Source organism: Coccinella septempunctata, chromosome 6, assembly GCF_907165205.1.
Source record: "Coccinella septempunctata chromosome 6, icCocSept1.1, whole genome shotgun sequence".
In the NCBI taxonomy this organism is placed as follows: Eukaryota; Metazoa; Arthropoda; class Insecta; order Coleoptera; family Coccinellidae; genus Coccinella; species Coccinella septempunctata.
In genome coordinates, this window is record NC_058194.1 from 23,319,790 (window position 1) to 23,345,582 (window position 25,793).

A 25,793-nucleotide genomic window follows, 5' to 3' on the forward strand; every position below is an offset into this window, starting at 1 on the left:
AGAGTAGTGTAGAGTATCTTATTTGAAGTAACTAAGTTTGGATCAACTTCCAGGATAACCGAAAGTACCTCTCAGCCCAAAATTTTAACTGTCATTTATCACGATCCATGAATTTTCAAGGAAAACTCTCATTGAAATTCCTCGATACGCATAATGGACACTTTCTGTGGAACACCCTGTAACTCTTTGGTTATCTACTTCTTAGTGCAATGCTCAAACTCAATCAGTTCTTCTGTAATGAAAAATTGAACCTGGCAACAACCTGCGAGGTGAGAAGTATATTAACCTCCCTTAATGTGGGATGAAAACCCATGAAAAGATCCCCCGACTTGTTTACACACATGAGTAGTAAGCTGGTCATTTTCCTGAAAAATCTTTCATTTCGAGCTATTCGCTCCAAGTAATCTGGACCATTCAGAACTCCAGATGCAGCCTCAACTTCTCCAGTCGTCAGTTTTAATTCGGGTTATTAACTCTTATCATTTAATGAGCTATTTGATCAGTTTGCGCTTCTGACTTTTTCGCATTTTCAGCTTTGGTCGGAGGTATGGAAGAACAGCACAGGGAGGTATCAGCAGTGGTTTGAGCTACTGCTCACATAATCTGAAGAAGTTCTATTTATCGACCTTTTACATTTTGTTTCTTTTTTTTTTGACATTTAATATGAGAGTTCAATACAAATATGATCAATAATATATTTTTCCACTTTCTAAAGATATCAAATAATTAATATTCGAAATTGAATATTGAATATTAATCGATTTGATATTTATATTGTTTGTTTATTTTTTATTCATTTTATTGGTCTTTTATAATATTTTTTTCACTTTTCAGTTACAATAATTAATATTATTCGAAATTGAAACTATGTATGATTCGATTTTCTATTTATTATTTGATTGTTTATTTTACATTTTTTAGAAAAAGATTTATCATCCACCAATGAAACAAGTGCTATTCTCATCCAAAAATAAGTTCATTCTTTTCGTTATTGATAATGTTACTATTAATATTCACATCACAATAAATTTCATATATCTACTGATTCATTTGTTTGCATCAAAATATTATCCTTGAAATAAGGCAAAAGATATTTCAGAAATGAATTATGAAAAATATCTCCAATTGCTTTCTTTCAATCTTGATAAATAACTGATTCGGTTCTGGAAACAGACAAAAACCAACGGAAACCCTCGCTAGTTTTAGTATCTCATTTCAGATATCCTCTTTTCTCATCCGTTACTTGATTTGCCATTCGCATTTCGGCTTCTCAGAAAACTTAATAACTTTCCTTATTATTCTCCCGTGAAAATATTTCAGTTTGAGTAACCTCATTCTTATCAGATAACAATTTATCTTCCGAGAAACTTCTCATGGTAACATTCATCATGAGAATAAAATTTCCGACCAACAATTTGAGCAACCATTTGCTATTAGACATCATTAGGAAATCGAACGTACAATTTACTAACAGAATTTTTGTACGAAAGTTAATGCCTGAAAATAAATTGTACAAGAACTCATAGTTCTTGTATTGTAAATTATTTTCGGAAAACAAGTTTAATATTGCTCCCTATAAAGTTATCCGAACTATATCAACAGTTGAACGAGAATAAACATACGTGAAGCAATTTTGAACATCCATCGTTACATTTCTACTAGTAAACTTACAAAATTAACAATTTTATAAATAGACAGAACCTTCAGTAATCTCAATAAGAATGGAAAGAATTTGTTTTTTATTTGGAAAAAATGTAACGCCCTCTATTTTGAAAAGGAAGCAACTCGGAGGTTTACAGGGTCTCTATAAACAAATGCTAAGGACTGAAGGAGATGAGAATTTGGGGGCAGGTCGATTTCGAAAAAAATTTATAGCATTTGTTTACAGACACCCGATTTCACCCATTTCATCCGATTTTTTTATTCTTGTTCTTAATGGATATTTGTATGCTATATCAGCTCTTCTAACACCTCCAGATTCGGAGAAAAAATAGTGAAGCTCAAAATTATTATACAATATTCATATTTTTGATCATTGCCTTCCAAAATTCTTATGTCATTGCAACACTGATTATAATATGTCTAACAGATTGTTGGTTCCTAGTGTTATATATCTTTCCTCTGAAACCCATTCATCATGAAAGTTTTCATGAAAAAGCAATGCAAATTAACAGGAAAAGCTAAAGTGCTGCAGACTGATATTTCTGCCAACTGATCCACAAACAGCTTGCCTCAATTCATTCCACTTTCCCGAACTCGTTTCATTCAGAAGTTATGATAGGAGTCGTTCAATATTTCCCACAATATACTTCTCCCCGGCAGGTATCCTAACCTCAAAAGAACAATCTTCCATCAAATCCGCCCCCAGTACGTATGAGCATACGAGAAATTGCTCTCCACAGTTTTAAGGGCCCACTAACTTTTTACGCCCTTTTTCGAGCTCTTTCTCCCATTCGACCACGATACCGGCAACTTTCTTCTTGTTTGCCTATTTTGGCGAGCCATATTCCGAGATGATTAATTATTTATCGCGTCAAGAACGAGCGGAAACATCAGCAACTCGAATAAATTTGATTGATGAGGGCCAAAGAGCAGTAGTTCATTTTCGTATGCGGAAAAATGAGGCTTGACTGTGTTTGAAATGTAAATAATGGCCTTTTCGAATTGAAATGCGTCGCTTTATAAATGAACGTGCCGGTACTGGTTTTTTCGCTGTGTTAAATACGTTATGATATTATAATTGACTGGTTAAATATATCTGGAGGAGACACCAAGAAGCTGACATTATAGATGGCTCGTGTAGATTTTTCGGCGGAACTTGATAACCTGTCAAATTCCTCTTTTTATTTTACTCTAAGATATAAACCCACAATGTCAAGCAGTAATGGATGAGATATAAATAGTGTGGTCTGATGATAGATGCCCGGATATAATAGTTCAATCCTATTAATAACTCGAGTTTCTTTCTCTCAAAGTCCTCTGCATTTTTTCAACCAAATCAGATTTTTCATTCTGAAACTTGGAGCTGCAATAATGATTATCAAAATACGTATTGAACTTCGAGAAAACTGCTTTTGAAGATTGCCCAATAAATACTTACACTCATTATTATTTCGCAGGATGAAAAAATAGGCCTGTGTTCAAATTCTCTTATTCATGGCATCCTCAGGCACTAAGCACCAAGAATATTTCGAAGTTCGTTATCTAAACTGTCTAAAAGGTTAAGAGATATTAATACCTTGATTATTTATCGCAAGCTCTCGTCAAAAATTTTTGTTTCTAATACTGCAGCTATGTGATAGTTGTCAGTTAGGCGTTCAGTTCAGCATCGAATACATGTACCACATGGATGAAACTGCAATCTATTGTTCATACTATTCGGGCTGAATTCATGTCGTTGTTTGAATCCGGCTTTATCCAATCAAATTTATACAGAGATTCTAAAAAACACTGCGTCTTAAAACTATACCATAATATGAAGCACTAAGTGGATGTTACACAATTTTTTTAAGATTTCATAACTTTATAACCCCTTATGATTTTCAATCATTCAAAAATTGTTTTGGTGGGATAGATTTTCGAAAAATAAAACTCTCTTATGGTTTCCCATTCAATTCTGAAGAAAAAAAGTCTCTTGCAAAATTTTGATGCAGTCGATACTTTTCTCGGAATAAATAAAAACTTACAAGCAGTGTACGAAGGTCTATGAGGCAGAGAGTTGATGCATGTATTTTAGCGGGAGGTAGTCATTCAATGGAACACTTATACGATGAAATGGAATAAAAAGTGATCAGAACTGCTTGTAAGTTTTTATTTAAAAAAATTAAAAACTGTCAACTCGTCATCGCCTTCCAAAGGCTGTATCTTGGAAGGGAGGTCGATATCGAGAAAAAATTATAGGAACCACCATTGCTTATTTTCATCGAGGAATCATCTCCCAAAGTTCTTCGCATTTATTTACAGACACCCTGTATATTATAATGTAATTATCGAAAAACTGCGCAGGTTTCTCGATAGGGCGAATAATTTTTCATTAGATTACCACAAATGGCTGCAATTCGAGAGCAAGAACAAACTCAATTTTCCAGTTGACTCATATTTTGAAGCATTGCCCCGTTAGTGCCCATTAAGTTATCAAAGCGCTTCAAATGGGCCGAAGACCATTTTCTCGTTTCGACATCTGTTAGAAGTTAAACCATTAAAGAAATCTACTCCAACTTAATGGAACATCTAATACCTTCCCCATACCAACGTATAAAATTCAACTTCGGTCTCATAAATACATTAGGGTGACATAAATTGATGCTGGGGCCTTACCGTGGCTCCATTTAACTCGAAAAATAGAAAACTGCAGTTGTAGTAAATAAATTACGGTTCGTGTAAAACGTTGGCGCCTCTGAAAAAAAAGAAATTATTGGAAATGACGTCATATTCTTGGAAAGAAGAATGAGGAAAGGAAAACTGGTTCTAAAATTTTCATGCATCTCCTTATGTCATATAATTTTAACATACCTAATCGGGGGAATAAATCTATAAAAATTTTTGTGCATATTATCATCATAGTTCACACCAGAAATTTTTATTTCATTTACTTACAAAACCATTTATAATTAAATTTAGTGGAAGTCTGGGAGACTTGCTCAGGTAAGAGACTTGAACCACCTCAACTATTTCAATTCAAATTTCGGTATCGCAAATAGCTTGCGACATACTCGTAACAAGGCACATCTAGTAGCGGCTCCATTTTGGCCGCCATCAGAACAGTTCGGTTGAACGTGATTTTGTTGTTAGGAAGTAATAAATTGAATAATTTTTGTTTTTTACATTGTCTGAAGAATTTAATAGGTGCTTGTTGTTTTTTAGTTTTATTGCGTTCATTGATTAATATTGCTTTACAAAAGATGAGCCTTTTTAATAATAGTTGTAAAAGTTTCAAGAAAACATCTGTTGAATAGACTAGAAGGTAGTGCGGGAGACTTGACCCATGCTATGGTCGGGAAACATAATCAGTGGTCCAAGTTTCAAGCACTGAGCTTAGATAATAGTTTGCTTCAAAACAAGGAAATTAAATAATAGAAATAAATATTAAAAGATATACAAAGGTTCAAAATATTAAAAAACATCTCGGAAATATGGGAGAGTAACACTGAAATAGAAAATATTTTTTCATAGGCTGACACATCTGATGATGAAAACCTTGACATGGACAATCGTTGGACATTGGAAATTGTTTTCTTTCAATGTTTTTCCTGATAAACAAACTTATGGTCAAGTCCCTCTCGCCCCCTGTTCAACTCTCCCAAGGGTTAGAGAGACATGAGGTAATTTTCGGTTCCTAAAAAAAGAATTGCTATACACAAAATGTTTATCCCACCATCACTCCACTATTGTCTATCGTTACCTATTTGGGCATGATATCTTCACGAAAAAATGAGTTGCTACCATTTACAGATACAACTTAATTGGCTTCAGAGTCAAAAGGGGTTCAACTCTCCCTGACTCCCCATATGCATTGAAATAGCACTGTATGTATTTTCAACTTCCTGTGTATTATACAGGGTCTTTCACGAGGAACCTCACCCATATTTATACGGGAAACTACTGAACGTATTTTCATGAAATTCAGCACTTATAAATATTTCACGATGCTGATGAAATCTAAAATATTTTCAAGGCATGAGCACCTCCGGTTTTTCCGGAAATGACGTCAACTTCCGTTCAAATTAGAACACCATTTTTTTATTGCAGAAATAGATTCCTTGGAAAATTTCAAGTTATTTTGATCTAACATTTTTCAGTTTTCGTTGGAAAATTCTCTCTGAGCGGGAAAATTCGAAAAAAAAATCGAAAATAGAGCTCCGCTGAAACAAGAATAACTTCGAGGTTTTTGGATGGAAAATTTTCATTTTTGGGATTTTTCAAGATGTAAGATTGATGTATCCACTTTAAAAATCGAAATCGCGATTCATGCTACAGGGGGTGAAAAAATCGCTTTCAAAGTTAGGGATGACAAAATCGTGAAAAATCAATTTTTTCGAATTAGAACCCCATTTTTTATGGCAGATATTGAATCTACGTTCAAAAATAATGTGAGTGTATGCATCACACCCTTGCCCTAAAGTGGATATTTTCTGAGTTATTCACAAAAAACTGTTTTTCGTCTTGAATTTTCAGCTATTTCTTTTCCCTTCACGCCATAAAGATGAAATTTATATTTTTATTAAAAATGTAGAATTCCATAATATACATATATTCCTCAGCTATTGAGGGTAAATATAATTTTAAATATTCTCCCCGGATCCGGAACTTATTCATGAATATTCATTTCGACATTTTCTGCATTTTTCAATCTGAACTTCACCATCTGACGACATTTGTACGTACTTAATCGAATGCAGAGTAAACATGTCACAAAAATATGTCAGCGAAGGAACTATTTTCTGGAGAAGGTGAGAATATTGTGATCATAGAGAGTCGTATTGTGTCGTTAACATTGTCGAAGTTAAGTGCCAAATCCAAGTTGAATAAACTAGAACTCCTTGAGGAAATTGAAATTTTAATCGGAAAGTATTTTTACCATAACTCTAGTTATCCCGAAAGTTCAAAAGTTACATCACAAGGTTTTCATATTTGAAGTTAACCGAATGTCCTGAAGACTTGATTGTGAATGACAGAAGTGATTCAGATTCTTCCTTATTTGAGTTGAATACATTTTTCCTAATCGCCCCTGCATAAGATCCAACTTGATGCGGCATTGTCTATTTCCGGGAAGCAATCTCGATTTCCCACACCGAACATTCCGATCCAGATTTGCCCTGAGAGCAGAAGAAAAAGTAAATAAGCCTCGAGACCACAGTAAGAAATACGCCTTCCTATCGAACAGTCGAACGGTCTGAATCTTTGATGAAGGAACTGTCTTTCCGCATCAAGCAGTTTGTTCTGCTACATCTGAAAAGTTGTACGAACAACGAAAACCTTTTATATTGATGAAAAATGCATCGATCTGTATGGAATGCTGTATTGTGTCAGAAGCAGTGGAAACGAACGCATAATAGAGAAAATTCACTTCGATTTTTCGTTGTCAGACAGTACATTCGGTTTCTCCTTGCATACTGTTATTGTATCTGGTTATTTTTGACCGCCAGACGTAGATCGATACAAATAATTTACCTCCATAATAAAAAATGTATAGAATTTCTTGGGGATATTATTGCATGTCGAATAATACAACATGTATGGGGAGTCCGGGAGAGTTGAACCCCTTTTCACTCTGAAGCCACTCAAGTTCTATCTGTAAATGGTAGCAACTCATTTTTTTGCGTGAAGATATCATGCCCCAATAGGTTACGATTGATAGTAAAGTGATGGTGAGATGAACATTTTGAGGTTAGCAATTCTTTTTTTAGGAACCGAAAATTGGCTCATGTCTCCCTAACTCATGGGATAGTTGAACAGGGGACGAGAGAGACTTGACCATAAGTTTGTTTATCAAGAAAAACATCGAAAGAAAACAATTTCCTATGACCAACGATTGTCCATGTCAAGGTTTTCATCATCAGATTTATCAGCGTATGAAATACATATTTTCTATTTCAAAGTCACTCTCACACTTATTTTCGAGATGTTTTTTACTTTTTGGAAGCTTTGTATATTTTTTTATATTAATTTATATTATTCAATTTCCTTTTTTTGAAGCAAACTATTATCTAAGCTCGGTGTGGAAAACATGGGCCACTGATTATGTCTCCCGACCATAGCATGGGTCAAATGTCCCGCACTCCCTTTTAGTCTATTCAACAGATGTTTTCTTGAAACTTGTACAACTATTATTGAAAAGGCTCATAGTTGGTGAAACAATGTTAATCAATAAAAGCAATGAAAGTAAACAACACCACGCACCTATTGAACTTTTCAGACAGTGTGACAATTCCACTTACACTGGTATTGGGATTTAAGATGAAACCATGAGACAATGAAAGCAATCATAAACCTTTCTATGTAACTTCCCATCGAACAGAATTGAATTGGACATTTTTATTAAGTACATATTAGGTCCTTTCGTTTGCATAAAAAGTGTAGCAATTTTCTACACTCGATTTTAGTATTCGTTTGTTCATTAAATTTACACCAGTGTAGAGGAGGTGTAGTTTATCTACATTCTGATTGAGCCTTACCTTCTGAAGAAATGTAGGAAACAGCTTACTTTCGCATTCGCCAATTTGTTTCTGGACCTTGTCAATTGGTGAAATAAATAATGATTCAAGTTAAACGTTTGTGAATTCTTTTTGTTTCTGAATTCATCTCCAGAAAAATGACTTGTGCAATGAAATATGTGTTGCTTAGTGAATTTGGTTAAAAGGAATGGCGCAGCTGATCTAACATGAAGCTCTTTTATACAAGGTGAGTCTTCGACTCGAAAAAATATTTTAACAGTAAATTCTTGAGCTCAAAAGAAACACTTTTTTTTCCTATACCATTTTTTCCAATTGGGCCCTAATAAGCTATGCCACCTCTAGAAACACAAAATTACCTTCAGAATAACTAGCTAAATCTGTGACACTACACATCTGGGGTTCTTTTAAACAGAGTTGTATTCAGCCAAAGTACCCGATTTTCCGAATATCACAGATATTTTTTATTTTTGAACATCAAATTACTCGAAAACGGCGCATTATACGAGAAAATATGAGGAATACTTTATTTTACAAAACATTCAAATATTCATCAGATAGCGTCCAACTTAGTTTCAACAGTTAGGTTCTTTGAATTTTTGGTATTTTTATGGTACGTAATCGTAATGGTCATAACGAGAGAACTGTTTGCAAAAGATTCATCAAATAAATGAAAAACTATATTCCGAAATACATTCCATTCAATGAAACCGTTTGTGAGGAAAATATTTTTCCTTATGGTTTTTCAACAGCCTGTATCTTTTGAATGGAGCCGATTTGGAAAAAATGGTAAAGGAAAAAAGCGTTTCTTTTGATCTCAAGAGCCTTCTGTTGAAATATTTCTGATTCAAAGACTCTTCTTGTATATGACACCGGTCAAATAGACAAAAGTTATTGATTATGAAAACATTCTGGTGTAACTGATACCTACCTACACCATCCAATTCAAGTCTTGGGAATAACGTTGAATCCAAGTTTTAATGAGAGTTTTCCACCCATTATGTTCGCCCCTTCCACAAAAGGTGCTTCAGACGCGATTTCATTAGTGTATGTATGACATTGAAAAAAGTCTAAGGCATCACACAAAGCCACCCTTCATCATTCACCTATTCTCGACAAAGAAGCGCCTGTTGCAGTCGGGCAGGGATGATCGTGATCCGCCAAAATTTCCGAGGCAAACTTTTTGCACCCGTCACAAAAAGAATCAAAGTCAGTTTCTTGGTTCATTTCATTGGAGAACGAGAGCATTATTCCCATTCGGATTGGGAAAGACGTTAATTAGCTTTACCAGTCTGTATAATAAGACGAAAACGAAGGGAGAAAAGCCAGAAAGCACCGCGATTTCAACGCCAAGTCCAGACAAAAAACGTTCGTGAGGATAGAAGAGTTTTAGCGCTGGCAGCTTTCATTCGGCGAGCTGAGAGGAAAACATCTGAATCATTGATATAAAGGACGCGCGTCCATTTTAAAACGGATCAGGATGCAGTTGCCTGCATTTTGGTTTAAAATAATAACATTTTCGGTAAAATTCCTGTTGAATTTTCGGCATTCGCTATTTGCTGGTATCATCAACTCTATTTCCAACAGCTTCATCAATAATTCCATAAACTTATATTGTATTTCGCTACATAATATGTTATGTTCACTTTATACAATAAAATGAAATTTAGGCTGTAGATATTTCAGAGATCAACTTCTGAAAGTTTCCCTAGTTTGGAATACAGAATCGTCGTACTACATGACTCTATAAGGCAATAATTCCAATTCCTTCAACACTCAATGTGGAAGGAGGTTTCTTCTCGCTACAGCACACAGACGCTGTTATATCACTTGGAGCAGATCGTAACAGACGTAAAAAGTGAAGATTAGCTGTAGTTTATAAATCCTTCATAGATTGACCTGTACCGTCCAAATGGCATGCACGCAGGGGATGCATCCTCTGTACAGGAATCTCATCACACATAATGTGTTGAGTTTCAATTTTATAGGTAAAATGTTTCCAACGCTGGTTCACACCCTCATCAATTTTGCATGATTGTTTGAGATATCTTTCCTCTCATCACATGAGGATGAGAATGAAGTTATTGCTACTGCAATATTCATGAGTTCCAATCTCAAAGATACGAGGAGTAGAAAATAATTTCCTAATCTTATTCACCTTGCTCAAAGGATAATCCATCCACTTTCTGCCAGGAAAATGTAAGCTTTTGGATAATGAGTATTTGAAATTTTTCCTGGAATCGAAGGCACTGGATTATTATTTCAAAGGATCTCATTTGGTATTCCATGTCAACATAGGGGAGTCGCATCATATAATAAATATCATAATATTCAACTGGTGGGTGGAGAACGAGAAAATTGGAAAAGTATGGGATTGAGTCTGGCACATAATGGAAACTTTGATTCGATTTTCAGAAATATGAGAAATGATTATTATCTTTTCCACTTCAAGGTTAGGTGAACAAAAGGATACTTTTGTAATAAACGTTTTTTATTTTCAAGGCACAATTCCAATAATTACATATTAATTTCAATCTGATGGATCCATGAAAATCATCAGGTGTATTTTCTATTGAGTAAGAAACACTATAGAAATTTGTTGTATCTATAATAATCTGATCTTCAGCTGTGAGAAATGCATATACTTTTTCGTCTTTTTTTCGACTCTGCGAGAAGGATTAGTGGAAAATATTGATATGGGACATGGGACTGTCTACTGTCTTTGTTTTACTGCTATGAGATGTTGTAATTCATTTGAAGGTGAAAATGGAATTGTTATTTTGTTCTATTCTGAACAAAATAACAATTCCAAAATATAATCGATTCCGAAGTGCATGATCAGTATGCAAAATGGCGCATGCACTGGCAACAATGGGGTATTTTCCTAAATTTCAAAATATATGTCATAAAAATCCTTATAACTCAAATATCTCGAAATATATTTTTTTCGAATTTTAACATATTGCATCTTGTCTGTATTCGATTACGAAAATTCTGATTTCAGAAGTGTTCTTGTGAACATTCTACGTCATTTTCACAATCCGGCAACGCTCATTTGTGTCAGTAATGGTCATGAAAGTTTTCTGATCACCATAGACATAATAAATATCAAGTTTGATGATCACATTTGACAAGAAAAACACACAATGACACAAAATGTCATCGGTTTTAAGAAGGTAAAGACACAGATTACAGAAACAATTTTTTGTAATCTGTGGATATCTTCTTGATCGGTTCCAGTGTTGTCGAATTAACAAAAATTACTATACTTTAATAAAGGCATTCTACGTCACAAGCTTTCACATAGTCGAAGTTTCGAAGGGTGTATTTCTGAAATGTCTGAATTTTTAAGCGAATCTTTAACGTGTTGGATAACTAGTAGAAAAGGCTTTCCATAAATAATCTCAAATTCGGTTTTGGAGTTTTAGGAAACTTGCCCATTCCTTATGGAGAGTAAGAAGTATAATACACAAAAGGCAATGCCTTCTCCTGAAATAAAAAATTTAATTTAATTTTATACCGGGGACATAAATGTTTTGATTTACTTTTTTCTGTATTTCCCAAACGAGATGAACAGGTCTGAATATCCGGTTATTTCAGCTCAACAGTCCTTTCTGTTTCCAGTATCATCAATATCAAATTTCCGAAGAAACCTACTGCAACCTAAATAATCAGATTCGTGAAAAAACAGTTTTTTCACGAATCTGATCGATTACATTCTGTCTGTGATTCGAAGAATCAATCAGTGATACAGAAGCGTAGTTTAACGAGGAGTTGATAGCTTAGAAATAAATGAATTACGGTAAACTGTTGTGAATAAAGTTAAAATAAGTAAATTTAGTTAAAGAAAAACATGAAACACTGGTGAAAGCGCCAGCTAAGTGAATTCAGTGTATTCAGTGCTTTCAATGATAAATATTGTTAACCGCCGATCGAAAACAAATCCTTCACCATTTTCTTTCTCCGCCGAAATTTCGATATCCAAGAAAAGCAATGAGGATTTTGTTTGTCAGACCTCGTTCGATTTTCACGCTTGGCATTTCCACAGTCGCTCCAATTTATCACTTGACCATTACGTATCCGTGGAGCAACGTAAGAGTAGCTAAGAGCATCGTTCGATTACTGGTGATTAATGGTCCTCCGAGCCGGATAGCTGCGGGCAGGGGGTGTGAGAAGGAGCTGTAGATGAAAAATAATACTCAGATCACACTCGAGAACGGAAAATACGAACAAAAACATGGATAAAAACAAGGCGATCACTTCATGTTAGGCCGTTATGGGCGATCGGTTCTGAAGTTATGGACTTCCTGTTGAGGGCGATTAATCACCGCTTGTTGAAAGAGTAAACATCGCTCCTCTAGGAGTATCTGAAGATGAGAAGTTCTACTTTTTTGGATGTATCCTTCTTAGCTCTTGAGATCTGTCAAGGTTTGATAGATCTCAACAAGATGAGTCTTGTTACTGCTTACGCCTAAGACCCATCTCTTCATGAAAACCAGATAGATGAGGTCCGCAAATAAAATTTTGGACACCTATTTCTCAAATATTTCTTATTTGTCAAAATATTACATTTTCCAAAAGGCTCTTCAGAATGATGCCTTGACAATCATCAATGATGTAGAGTCGTTCAGGTTGTTCTTCAACAGCTAGCTGCAGATTTGGGTTGCCTTTATAAAATTGTCAAAGTGATATAAAAATTTCAGCTGCAAGATCCACTCTAATCGGAATATTTTTTGTTATAATCTTAATTAAAAGATGAGAAGATTGCAATATTTCCAAGACTATGAAAATAATGAATATTCGCTTACAAATTTGAAGCTGTTATTCTTCAGTTTTTTTGTGTTCGACTTAGCGATTTCAATTCTTAATTAACCAAAATATTTTTGCGAGGAATGAAATATCGTTGTGTGGATGGAATAGAAAAGAAAGGTTTGGTGATAAGGAAATTTTTCATTGATTTTTCATCAAGAGCTTCACACCACTTTACGAAATTCCAATTTCATGAGGAACATCATCGACCACATTAAGTTAAGGGCAATCTGAAATCTTTATTGTTATTGTAGTCGTTTTGTGATTAATCACTCAAGCCTTATCTCGGTGTTAAATGAATATCCGGAATTCCAATGCAAAGAATGCCCAGGTTAAGAGAAATAATTCATGCCACCACAGGATCCATCTCCACTTCTTTCTATGTATCTTCTAACAAGGTTTGTTGAAAAATACAATAAGCTAATCTCATTATAGGAAATCGAATTTTTGACAAAGTATAAATAAGCGTTTGTGGTTTGAAATGTTTCAGTTAAGTTTTTCTTACTTCTCAAACTCCCACTACCAAAATTGGTGGCTCAATGCACACATCAGATTCAATCTATAATCTATAGAGTTCTTAAAGTATCTCTCACGAATTATATATTAAACTTTCATTTTACGTCTTTCAACAAAAAAATATGCCTCAAGTACCAAAAAAAATTGATATATTGATTCGAAATTTTGCTGTGTTTCGTTTTTACAGGATGACAATTTGGAAACTTGATGTCCAATTATGTCACGACAAGGATGATTTCAGAGAAAATGTCGGAACACGTCGATTTCTATACGTAGGGGGACATATTTTGAGCAGAACTATTGTAAGCTGAAATCTCCTCAACCCTTGGTGTACGAGCTATCACCCCTAAATTCTCAATAGGGAATAGGTGGTGAGCTATACCTCAATTGAAAGATCACTTGACCTCTATATGAATTCTATGGTTTGCAAATTTTTATTGAGTCCTTGAAGTAGATACAGGGGCTGACAATTTGAAAACTTGCCAGGCCAATCATGTCTCGACAACGATGTTTTCAGAGAAAATGCCGGAACAGGTCAATTTTTATTCGGAGGGGGACATGTTTCTAGCAGAATTGTAAGCCAAAATCTCCTCAATCTTAGGTGTTGGGGTTGTCACACATTCTTGTCGGGACATAATTGACCTGGCAAGTATTCAAATTGTCAACCCCTGTAACTACTTCGAGGACTCAATAAAAATTTGCAAACCATAGTATTCATGTAGAGGGTCAAGTGATCTTTCAATTGAGATAAATCCCACCCCTTATTCCCAATTAAGTATTTAGGGGTCATAGCCCCTACACCTAGGGTTGAGAAGATTTTTGCTTACAATTCTGCTCAAAATATGTCCCCCTCCAAATAAAAATTGACCTATTCCGGCATTTTCTCTGAAAACATCCTTGTCGCGACATAATTGGCCTGGCAAGTTTTTAAATTGTCACCCTGTATTTCACCATATGGCAACATCGACTGCATGTAACAGAGGACGACAAATTTGCTACGTTGATAAGATGAAAGCGAAATCATTTTCCAGAGACCTTACCAAATAATTAACTTCTGGTGGGTCTCTACATAAGTCCCCTATTCCTCCCCTTGTCGTCTCAAGGGAGCACATAAAACCATAACAATAATCTCCCGGCACCGTTCAGTTATCATTTCTCGGAGCGTTTGCTGTTTCTCATATTTCATTATTTGTCTATCGCGAAATCAGCCAACCGAAATGGCGAAATATGCGCTTCATCGAGCGTATGAAACGCGATATTCTCCAGGGCTATTTTCGTAAAATGCAGTATACATAACAGTGGAAATAGACGACGGATTTGTTTAAGGAATTCACAGTCTGGACCTGGACGCTCCGTCCTGCCTCGCGGTTTCCATAGTTGCAGGACATCCCTTCGATGACGAAACACACATATCCGGTTCTTCGACAAAGCTGTTTTTATTGGAAACTAGAGATAGACAGACGTTGCCCTGTCATAAAACCGAGTTCAGATATGTACCTATCTTACCTGATATTCGTTTTGGATTTTTTTGTTCTTATTTGTTATTTTTATCGATTTTTCGAATATTCAAATGAGTTTGTGTCTGGAAGAGCAAGAGCACAATCAGTAGGAAATGCATTTTGGAACATTCCTTATTCAGACATCAATGATGGAAGTTAAAGACAGAAAGATAGAATCAGATACCTCGGAGAAATAAGGCTCTAGAAGAAAGAAATATCGTATAGAAAGGCAAAGCACAGCTCGTCTCTACCAAGAACAAAGTTCCTTGAACAAATTTCCATGTGATATCCTCCATCTCCTTTGGAAATTGTTAAATTATTACCTGTCCATTATTGATTTCTCATCTTGCCAACAATTTTGTGGGTATATAGAACCCAATAAAGCTTACTCTAAGTATAGGGGTTGGCGACAATTAGACAGCGACTGTTGGATGGAAGGATTGTGTCGAATAGTTGATGAAGATGTTCTTCCCCTACCTAGTCAGGACCACGCAGGAAGAAGCTTACTTATATCGATGCCGACTAATGAACAGAATGAGTGACATCGAGGGGAGAAGGCAGGGAAGATCACTGAGAGATAGTGTAATAAAAAATGCCAGAGCTTGCTGAATTAGGGAGGACTTAATTGTTGATTGAATTCGAGGTATGGGAAAATCCATTTGGACGTATTTCACTTTGTGGAAAACCTACCAAGAGAAGATGCGTTTTTTGATTTATTATTTTCCAGAGATCAGTCGTCAATGAGTTCTTCAACTGTTATTGGTCCCCCATTTAGTACCTACTCATTGATGAGTACTATTTCAAATCAAACAATCTCTTAATCTCTCATGAACTCACCCAATTTTTAACTGAAACATTACATTGTGCTTAAAACAAATGCAAAATGATGTGGAGGAAATAACTGGTGAATAATAAAAATAAAAAACAGATTATAATAATGAAAAATTATATTATCTATAACTATGTTGTTATAATACGAGCAAAATACTGCAAATAGACAGTTTTCAATGTACCTTGTTTAACAGAAATGCGGCATCTCATTTGTTATTATTCAGATTTTTCAATGGAGAATAAACTCATATCAAATAGAGTAAAAAAAAATTAGGGGTGGCTTTTCCTACGCCTTGCAATTACAGAGAAACGCAACCAATATTTTCTTATTATCTCCTGGCTCTCATGAATGTCTACTCAATTTTTTTTCTCTTCTGACAGTTTCTAAGAAAAATATTGAAAATTGCTTTTCAGGTACCATCTTTAAGCGGCTCAAATTTTTTCGCAACTATTTCTTTACACCTTGTGTATTTTCAATATACAACAAGATTGAGGTCTATTTTTCTTCCATATCTTTCTTCAGCGTAACGAGTTCCAAAGAAAACACTAATATGAACCAAATGCTTACTCAATCTCTCAACACGGACATACAGGGTGTTTTCAAAGGTGAGGCTTCTTTTTGACAGAAAATAGAACTCATCAAAACAAGTTGTATTAGCAAAAATCGTCTATATAAAATATCCAAGATGGTTAAAATACAATCCCTAGATGTTCGACGAAATTTCATTGAATTTCAAGTACAGTACTGTGGAAGGTGACTCCGGCATCGCAAAAACGAAACACAACATAAACATACGGCTGGACAATGAATGGTTCAGTACCAAGTTCATCGGATTAGATGCATCAGGTCACTTTTGGGAGGCCTTAATTGTTGTATCGTGCAATTCAGGGTGAAAAAATGTGTAGAAAATCGAGGCAGTTTCTTGAAAGTGCTAATGTTAGTTATGTTGAAAAAGTTATATGATGTTTCCCCATTTCATCCCATTTTTACGTCGATATTGGAATGTTCGAATAAAAAGTTTGTGATGCCCATTGTGAAAAAAATCGTGACTAATTTAGATGAATTTTATTAGTGAGATTTTGAAGTATTATTCAATTTTTTATACTTGTTTCCTAAGTCTCTTCTGTCAGGTGGTATCGAAATGAGCCATTTCATAAAATCGTGTGTAAGTTACTAAAAAATATTGAGAACAATTCAGCAATCCTAAGTTTCCATTTTCATTACCACGTAATTAATATCGAACAATATCCTAAACGAAACCACATGATCGAATCAGGAGATAAGTTTTTCCCCCACTGCTTTGCGATAATTCAGGTAACAAACGGTCTAGGGTCGTATTAGGATCTATTTCAGTAATTATTTTCAATTTTTTTTTCAACTTTGTCAGTTGGAAAGTTTTGTATAGGTGATTTTTGATGACACGCTAACTTTTGACCAGTTCTATACCATCTGTTGAAAAAAAGCCTCACCTCCGAATACACCCTGTATTTCCAGTTGTCTTCGATTTTGTTGACTAATAGTAATTCTATAAAATGATTCTAGATTTTTCACAGGATATAGGAAACGTGGATGGTCAAAAACTAAACCCAACTAATGCCGACGTTTCGCGTCGGCACTTCTTCAGGGCTACAAAAGATACAATTTTTCAAAGATCTTATCTTTTATAAATCTAATCATATAAAATCCATCAACACAGAATGCAATAAAGGCTGAAATAACATTTAAAACTTTCAAGAGTACGAAACAAAATTTTAAAATCCAACAAGATTTCTTTTATTATTTTCTTTTATGATTCAAAAAAGAGTAAAACACGAACTACACTCACATAATCGAAAATACACAAATTTATCAACTTTTTCGGAAAATAAATTAGATTGGACGAATCTAATTTATAAGCCTTTATTGCATTCTGTTTTGATGGATTTTATATGATTAGATTTATATAAGATAAGATTTTTGAAAAATTGTATCTTTTGTAGCCCTGAAGAAGTGGATATATATCCGCGAAACGTCGGCATTATTTGGGTTTAGTTTTTGACCATCCACGTTTCCTATATCCTGTGAAAAATCTAGAATTATGATCTCAGGAAATTAAATACCAGATTCTATAAAATGAGTTTTCAAACCACTAGATGAAATCATATCTGTTTTGAGTTCAATTTGAGTGAATTTTCATCGAGTATCGGCCACATCAATCCAATCCATAAATTACTAAAATTTCGAATTTTTTTCCAAGCGTTATATCAGAATTGTTCTAGTATTAGATGAAAATACAAAATAGAACTGTGTTTCCAAAAACTCAAATAATGTGATTTCTAACATTGAGGAAATTCCATTCACGCAGATCCGCAAAAGTGAAACCGCCCGCCTCAAGGGCAATTTTTGCCGGGACTGTCCAATTATTCTTCCACCCTGGATATTCCCGTCACGCCACCCCTCAATTATTTTCCTGTGGGCATCTGAACCGTCGACGAACACAACGAAAAAACGCCCCCGACTAAACTAACACCCAAATCACATAATTGCATAATAGTGAGGGAGATGAAATTAGAATAGGAATGCCCGTTCAAACAGCAGAGACTGCACCTAACGCCATCAGCTAAAGACACTTCCGGAAGCCGCCCGTCCCTCTGGGACAACGCTCCCCGATAATGGAAAATACGCGAAAAGCGAGCTAGACTTTTCCGAGTGAATGGCATCTCTTGCTCAGTAGTCCCCGGCTGGAGGTTACAGGTTGGATCCATTATCCGTTTGACACTGACAATTCCGGTTGTAACATGCACGGCGGACTGTAAGTGATACGAATTTGCTGATTACATTTCTCGAGTTACGGTTTTCACGTTTGCGGTACCGACGAGATAAAATTCGGATGGAATATGAACTTGCTGATGCGGCCGAAACAGGCGAGTATCTGCGAATTTCAGATTAACTCATTAAGGAGAAATTCGTTCGAATGTTACATGAAAAAAACTACTTAACCAAATTTCGATGACTGAATAATTAGTTGAAATGAAATGAGGTGAAAAATGTTATATCGAGTATCTTATGCCTAATATGAACGCTTTACGAAATTAAATTGTTACATCTTTCATTCCTCAAATTTAAAACTTCAAAATGAGATGTGGGAGCCAAGACCTAGAGACCAACAGGAAAATTTTATGTGGAGTTGCAAAAAAACAATTTTGAAAAGGACATGATGTCAAATTAAGGTACCCTTAATTGCTTGTGATAAACAGGCACCCTTGAATATATATTGATTGTCATAAAAATCCATTATACATGGGGAGTAAAAACTAGTGAAATGTCCCCAATCATCCATTACTGATACAACCTGGTTGCCAAAGAACTTGTGATGGTTTTATGCAGAGTTCCGAAGAACTAGGACCGGAGAAAGGAACAATCTCATTGGCACTTCGCGTTCAAGAAGCCACATCTGCCTATTAGATTGTTTTCTTTCTCCGCAACCCACAAGTAATAGAACGAGTTCTACAAGAAACGATTGACGAAACGAATGAATGGTGCATAAAGTAGAAAATCTAGCTCAATGGACAAAAGAGCCAAGAAATATTACTGCAGAAGAGAAGACTGCGACCCACGACGAATCTAGAGGTTGACGGCGAAGAAATCGACTGGAAAAATGAAGCCAAATATTTAGGAATATCGCTTGACAAAGGACTTACTTGAAAAAGTCATATCAAACAAGCAATCGACAGAACGAAAGCAGCGATGAATAGACTCTACCCTCTGATAGGAAGAAGAAGCCACATGTCGAAAGAGACAAAATTGAAGATAATCAAAGCCGTTTCTAGGCCTCAACTGACTTATGGATCACTTGCCTGGGGTTTCGATGCAAAGAGCCATATCAAAAGCATTCAGGCCACTGAAAACAAGCTGCTACGATGTGCAATAGACGCACCTTGGTATGTCAGGAATAGATAGATTTATAGGGATCTAAAATGGGACCCATAACGGAATTCATGAACAGAAAAGCAGAGAAATTATTCGGAACAGCGAAAAACCATCCGAATCAAGAACTCAGGAGACTAGTGGACTACGACCCAGAGGAAGACAAAAGGAGAATGCGAATTTACCGAAGGAGACCAAGAGATCAATTAAAAATAGATTAAAATAAGAACAGAAACTTATTAAAAAATCCAATAAAGTGTTATCCAATAGAGGATAAACACATAAATGCCAGCACGATAGTGTGCGAGAAGAAAACCGACTAAGAGATGAACGGTTTATAGGCAAATGCCCGGAACCAATATTCAAGGGTTTTTAGTGGGTCTCGAGCTCAGGAGAGTGAGAATCCCCACACTTGTTCCCCCTCAGGAAAGGGTGGTTCGTCTGACAGATTTTCAACCTGCTACACCAAAAAAAAAATTGTTCCTTGCTGGGGTGATAGTTCTTAGAAACTCTGTTTGAACTCACCACTAACTACTCTACCAAATAGGAATTTTATGCGATACTCTCAACCATTCATTTCTTCTCCTAATTCTTCTTGGTCAATCGAAATTTTTACGACTGAAATGATGAAATTTATTTGAGCGTACGGCATTTTTGGAGTTTTTTCCTCCATTTTTCATCTCACTAACGTAATATTTTTCCATTACACACTGAATACCACCCTGGGCAGTAGAAAGCCGTTGCCCTGATCTGAAATTTGAACCTCTGATATTGATGTCAACAATTACTGACCAAATTCTGTATGTTCTAGACTCTAGCTCTACTATATATATACGTGTTTTCCAACGTAAGGATCACACCCCACAGGGGGGCAATCTGATTGTTAAGGGGGGCAATTCGAAAATGGACTAGTTACAATTTTAACCTTTTGGCTACGGGCCATTTAAATGCAATGCAAGATTTAACATTTCTCTGTGCGGCAAGCATCAAACGCAAGGATCAAAATTGAAATAATAAATTAGTATAAAAAAATCTCTATGACATTACATATTTCAAATTTTAACCACGATTTATAACTGTATCTGTTTTGAAAATTACTATGTTTCGTTAACAATTTCTTAGTGGTTTCTTCCTAAAACCTCATTCAATTTTTTTAAGTGAACAATTCATTGTTTCAATGAAAAAATTATGTTTATATTACAAGGGGGATGGAGGGCATAAGAATTTTAGAAAGGCTCAGGCATGGCACAATAAAGGTTGGGAAACACTACTCTAGACCATTATTCTACAATCTACAAACCTTAATACAGGGTTAATTGAAAAGTAACCCACAAAATTCATATGTACTGTTTTGTACAGGTCAAACGTTCTAAATTACTCAAAGTTAAATGCATAATTGAAGAGTTTGTCATGCAAATTCTACGTAGGATGGAGGGCAGTTGAGTTTTAAAAATGGCAACCCTATTTTTTGTGCTAGAAATAGATAGACCACCCTTTTTCATTATAAGTTTGAAATGATATTGTGATTTTTGATTTTTTATGTAATGTCAATGATATTCACTGTACGAGTGAATCGAAAATTATATACGTAAATAAATGAACATTTAATACGTTCCTTCATGTTTCAACAAATACTACACTATAAAATAAAAGAAATACTTTCGAAAACACTTCAAAGAATTCATTCAATCCCGAAGTGTATGTCATCGACCTCGAAATGCATAAAAAGAAAGATTCAATATGGTTCAACCAATTCCTTATGAAAGGTCTATCCATTTCCGGCAGAAAAAAATTGGTTAAGGTTAGAATTTAAATAAAAGTAATAATAAAAACAAAATTGATTCTCAAACGAAATCAGCATTTATATTATCGAAATGAAATTAATTTGAAAATACTTCTCAGTTCTTACAATTCAATCAACGAATATTCTACCTCACGACTTCCACCTTCTCTGCACTCAAAAATACCACTTCCTGATTCTCCCATTGCCTCAGACTCTATCATTTTTATTTCGTCTGAATACGCCCTCAAATCGAGCACCATTCACAGCCAATCCAAAAATAATCGACGCGCTCTACTATGAAGAAAAACAGCCAGACTGAATGAGTTCGCGGCGAGACTCAGTTTTGGTAAATTAATTAAGGCCCTGCTACCCTTCCGGAACCCGCAATTTGATTATTTCGTCATTCTGGCAATGGCCGAAGCGAGGAGCGACCTACGAAACGGCCTGAAAAAAGAGCGCACGTAATTGAAGGGTCGTTTTTTGGGGAGGTAGGCTCTAGGAGAGCCCTCTTGAAGTCTGGCCGTTTATGGATAGATTTTCAATTCATTCTTATCGGTATTTCGCCCTTTGGGCAGTCAGATGTATTGTGGATATGTCGAAATATATGCCGAAGTAGTCTGGTAACTGGAGAAAACACAAAAAAAAGTATACAGGGTGAGTTTTTGACTTATACATATATTTGTACAGAAGATTCCTGATACAGGCTGTTGATTTGTTGATCCACAGAAAGAACCTTCAAACATAACACATTGCAGATGTGTAGTATCATAGATTTAGCTTGTTACTCTGAAGGGAATTCTGTTGTCATTATACTATTCTATACTGGCAAAGAAGAAGAAGCATATTAAATGAAAAAAAGATCAAACAAGTTTTGTTTGAAAGTAGTAACTCTTGTACGAAATGAAATAGACAACGAAAAAAGTAAATACCAAAGATCTGAATTTTATGCTTTAGTCTTCACTCACTCTGTATATTAATGAATCTGGAAACCCTGCCTACTCTGAAGAAGCTACGAAACTCATCTAATTATACTCCAGAAAGACATTTGCTTTCCTCGATTCGAATGAAGCTTCTCTGGATGGAAAAAATCAATTACAGCAAACAAGTTCATTCGAGGATCCATTTTCAATTATGGAAAATAAAATAGCAATTTCACGAGGTTACGACCAATCTTTCGAAGAGTGTTGCATAGCAAAAATACGGTCGAATAAACGAATGGGACGTTGTATGAAACCAAAAAAAAAGTAATCGATATGGACATTTTAAATAACGATCCAATATCGTTTAATTGGCTTTTGATTATTTTGCATATACTGATAGCTGGAAATGAATATTACTCGAATGCGTTGCCCAATTTTGAAGGAAATTAAACATTTGCAACAAACGTGAAAATTATTTTGAGCTTCTCGTAGTTGAGTTACACTTTTATTTGATAACATGTATTTTATTGAAACTACTAGAAAAAAAAACTTGGGGATAGAGAAGCGAAAAAAGTTAAAATAAATATGTTACCCCATTTGAAATAACAATTTTCATAGTATTTTTCGTATAAGCAGCAATATTAAAAATATTTTATAAAGATAAATAAAAGGGTAAACCCTAGTACCTAAATTTTCATAACAACCTTTACTTTGAACCTTAAATTTATCGTTAATCCGTTGGAGAACTGTGGGTATCTATAAAATTTGGTACCGAATTTTTGGACCATATTACTAAGCAATCACGAATTGCCTGATCAATGTTATGTTTTCAAAGAAATTCATGAACGAGCTTATGATGTGAAATTCAATATGTGGCATACTTCGGATAAGTACTGTTGCCATATCCAACAGATTTCTTGGCAAATCATGTAATATACAATATCAACTCTGAATTGCCTACATATTTGGGATTGTTCTAGAAGTAAAGAGCTGATTGACTCATGTCGTCACTCAGTTAATTAGACAGATAAGCAAATATTCATATCAACGGAAAACGTTTACGCAAAGTGGACATATCGCTGAAGAATTATCAATTTATTGCTAAAAATAAATCTTGAGCATAATGACAATGTTACAAATTAAATTGTTTTTCTTATGATCATATTAATCTGATTTCTAAGCAAATTTCATTTTTATGACTGAAATGCAATATAGGAATAAAGGGTCTTCAGCAGTCCAGCTTCCTGTTAATGCAGATATTTTTTCGTATTGTAGGTAGTTTACTTTCTGTGCCAATTTTTTCAATTTATTTGTTTTTAATATTGTTTATTTTCTTACCTAATTACGCATTCTTGATATTCGCAATGTTCTTTATTAAAAAAGAGATGTTTTCATTGATGCGGGTCTCGATGTGACAGCCAAATAACAAATCAGTTGTATTGCGACAAAGTACTTTGAGTTTTGTCCAAAATTAAATCAGTTCAAAAATATTATGCATGATATCATGCTTATTTCCATTATTTGCTCTCAGTTTTAATTTGTTAATCCAATGTCTGGCTAAATCTCTTATATGTATAAGGAAAAATTACATTTTAACAAAATCGGGAATGTCACTTCAATCTCTCGAGAGTTTTTCTTGGCCATCATTCTTCGTTCGAGTTATTTTCAATTCTCGCAACTAACATTCAGTGGATTTCTGAAGACTTTTGACAACACTGCTCGCATATATTCCAACTGCAACCTATGCGAAATGCCTTGTGCGAATGACTTCGCATTCATTCTTTTCAATCTGACGTGTTGTGCGCGGTTTTTGAATGACGGGAGAACATTAAAAGTTGGTCTCTTATGTGCCCTAGTTTCTTGCGACAAAGCCCTAATAACCTTTTCATTTTCAGGCTGAAGAGCTGAACACAATAGTGGGAAATGCCTTCAGGATGGCTTACGCCGCGCAGTTACAGAAGCAGCCAAGTTTTCAAGATGTGATATCTCAGCAGTTGGAACAGAGTCAGACTGATAAAGTTGTTTGGGTGAGTGGCCAACCTCTGCAACTATGGTAGCGAAGATAATGAAAGATTAATTTCGAACCCCAAATTACTCTCGCCAGGTTTTCGACTTTCTATAGTCAACGTGGAAACCAGTCAAACGAAAATGCATGTTGACTTCGCGTTTCCTTGTATTTTCATCACTGATAACGGTTCGAGAGGAAAAAAATATGTGAAGAATTCACAGACATACATTCATATTCTCGAAGTATATTTGTTTGGTGCTGGGATTTGGTATATTTGAACATGCTCTGTTAGTCAAACGACAAACTGTATCAGAAAGATTAACTGAGAAAGTGCTTCTTTTCTTAAGAAGTTGCAGGAGCTCAAACAGCTAAGAAATATCAGCTACACTTAATAATGTGTTCTTTTACAAAGTAAGTTTGTATGTTTTCTTCAGTACCTACATCACCTAAAGCTCAATTAAAACCTGATGAATACGCCCCAGATCTTTTTCAATTCCAATTTGAGTAAATTCACTGTCAACCTTGAATTCGATAACAGTCTCCAAATTATTGAGGGACTAGCAGGCATATTTTTTTCATTTACTGTTTATAGCAGCAGATCATTCTTCTATAATAGGTGCGAAACTGTCTGGCGACAACTTTTTGTAATTTGATGATGAAGTACTTTTTGTGAAACCGATGTCATTTTTCTGTCGTATTCGACAATGAAGTCATTGTTTCGACAAAATATACATTAAGAACAATGAAATCAAGGCAGTTTCTTCTAATCAGTTCGACAGAAGTTGTAAGTAGCAGTTAGAATCAGTTCGTTTTTTCTTGTAGCTCTAGGAAATGTTAGTAATTGTTAAGAAAAATTTCAAATGACAAAAATATTACAAAATTACAGTTTATGCGTATAACTGGAAGTTGAAATGGAGGAAAATTGTCAGAAATGGTCTATATACCATTTAATTTTGAAAAACAGTATAATCTGAAGAATTGTATTTGTTGAAAAACGGTTTTCTATAATAACTTTTCAATCCGATGGATACCTGATGAAAATCCATAATTGAACTTAAAATAGATTAAGCATATGATTTCCACAAAAATTAATTTTTAATCCAGGACACGTGTTTCGCTTTAACAACAGCATCTTCAGGTGAACGAATAACTCACAAAATCTAATAATTCGTTTACGTGAAGGACTCTGTACATTCGTCTGAAAATAATAATAGTGGTTCATATTTTTGGTTCAAAAAAAATCAACAGTTTATGGGCATTATGGTTGATTCCAACATTCTTGAAATTCCTTAAAATCCTTTACCCCTAAAGGGTAAAAAATCATATAAATCATTTTCATACGTCAATCA

At 35.0% G+C, this 25,793-nt stretch overlaps 1 protein-coding gene across 3 annotated transcripts in view; it reads left to right on the plus strand.

Annotated features, from left to right (window-relative positions):
• Positions 1–25,793, plus strand: part of LOC123314849 — a 358,596-nt gene that overhangs the window by 325,102 nt on the left and 7,701 nt on the right. For 2 of the 3 annotated variants that reach the window (XM_044900234.1, XM_044900235.1), the window contains one exon: positions 24,332–24,463. In XM_044900234.1, the coding sequence (XP_044756169.1) occupies positions 24,332–24,463 (132 nt within the window). Of the gene's footprint in view, positions 1–24,113; positions 24,271–24,331; positions 24,464–25,793 lie in introns of those variants that run through there. The other variant, XM_044900236.1, reaches the window with a different exon arrangement.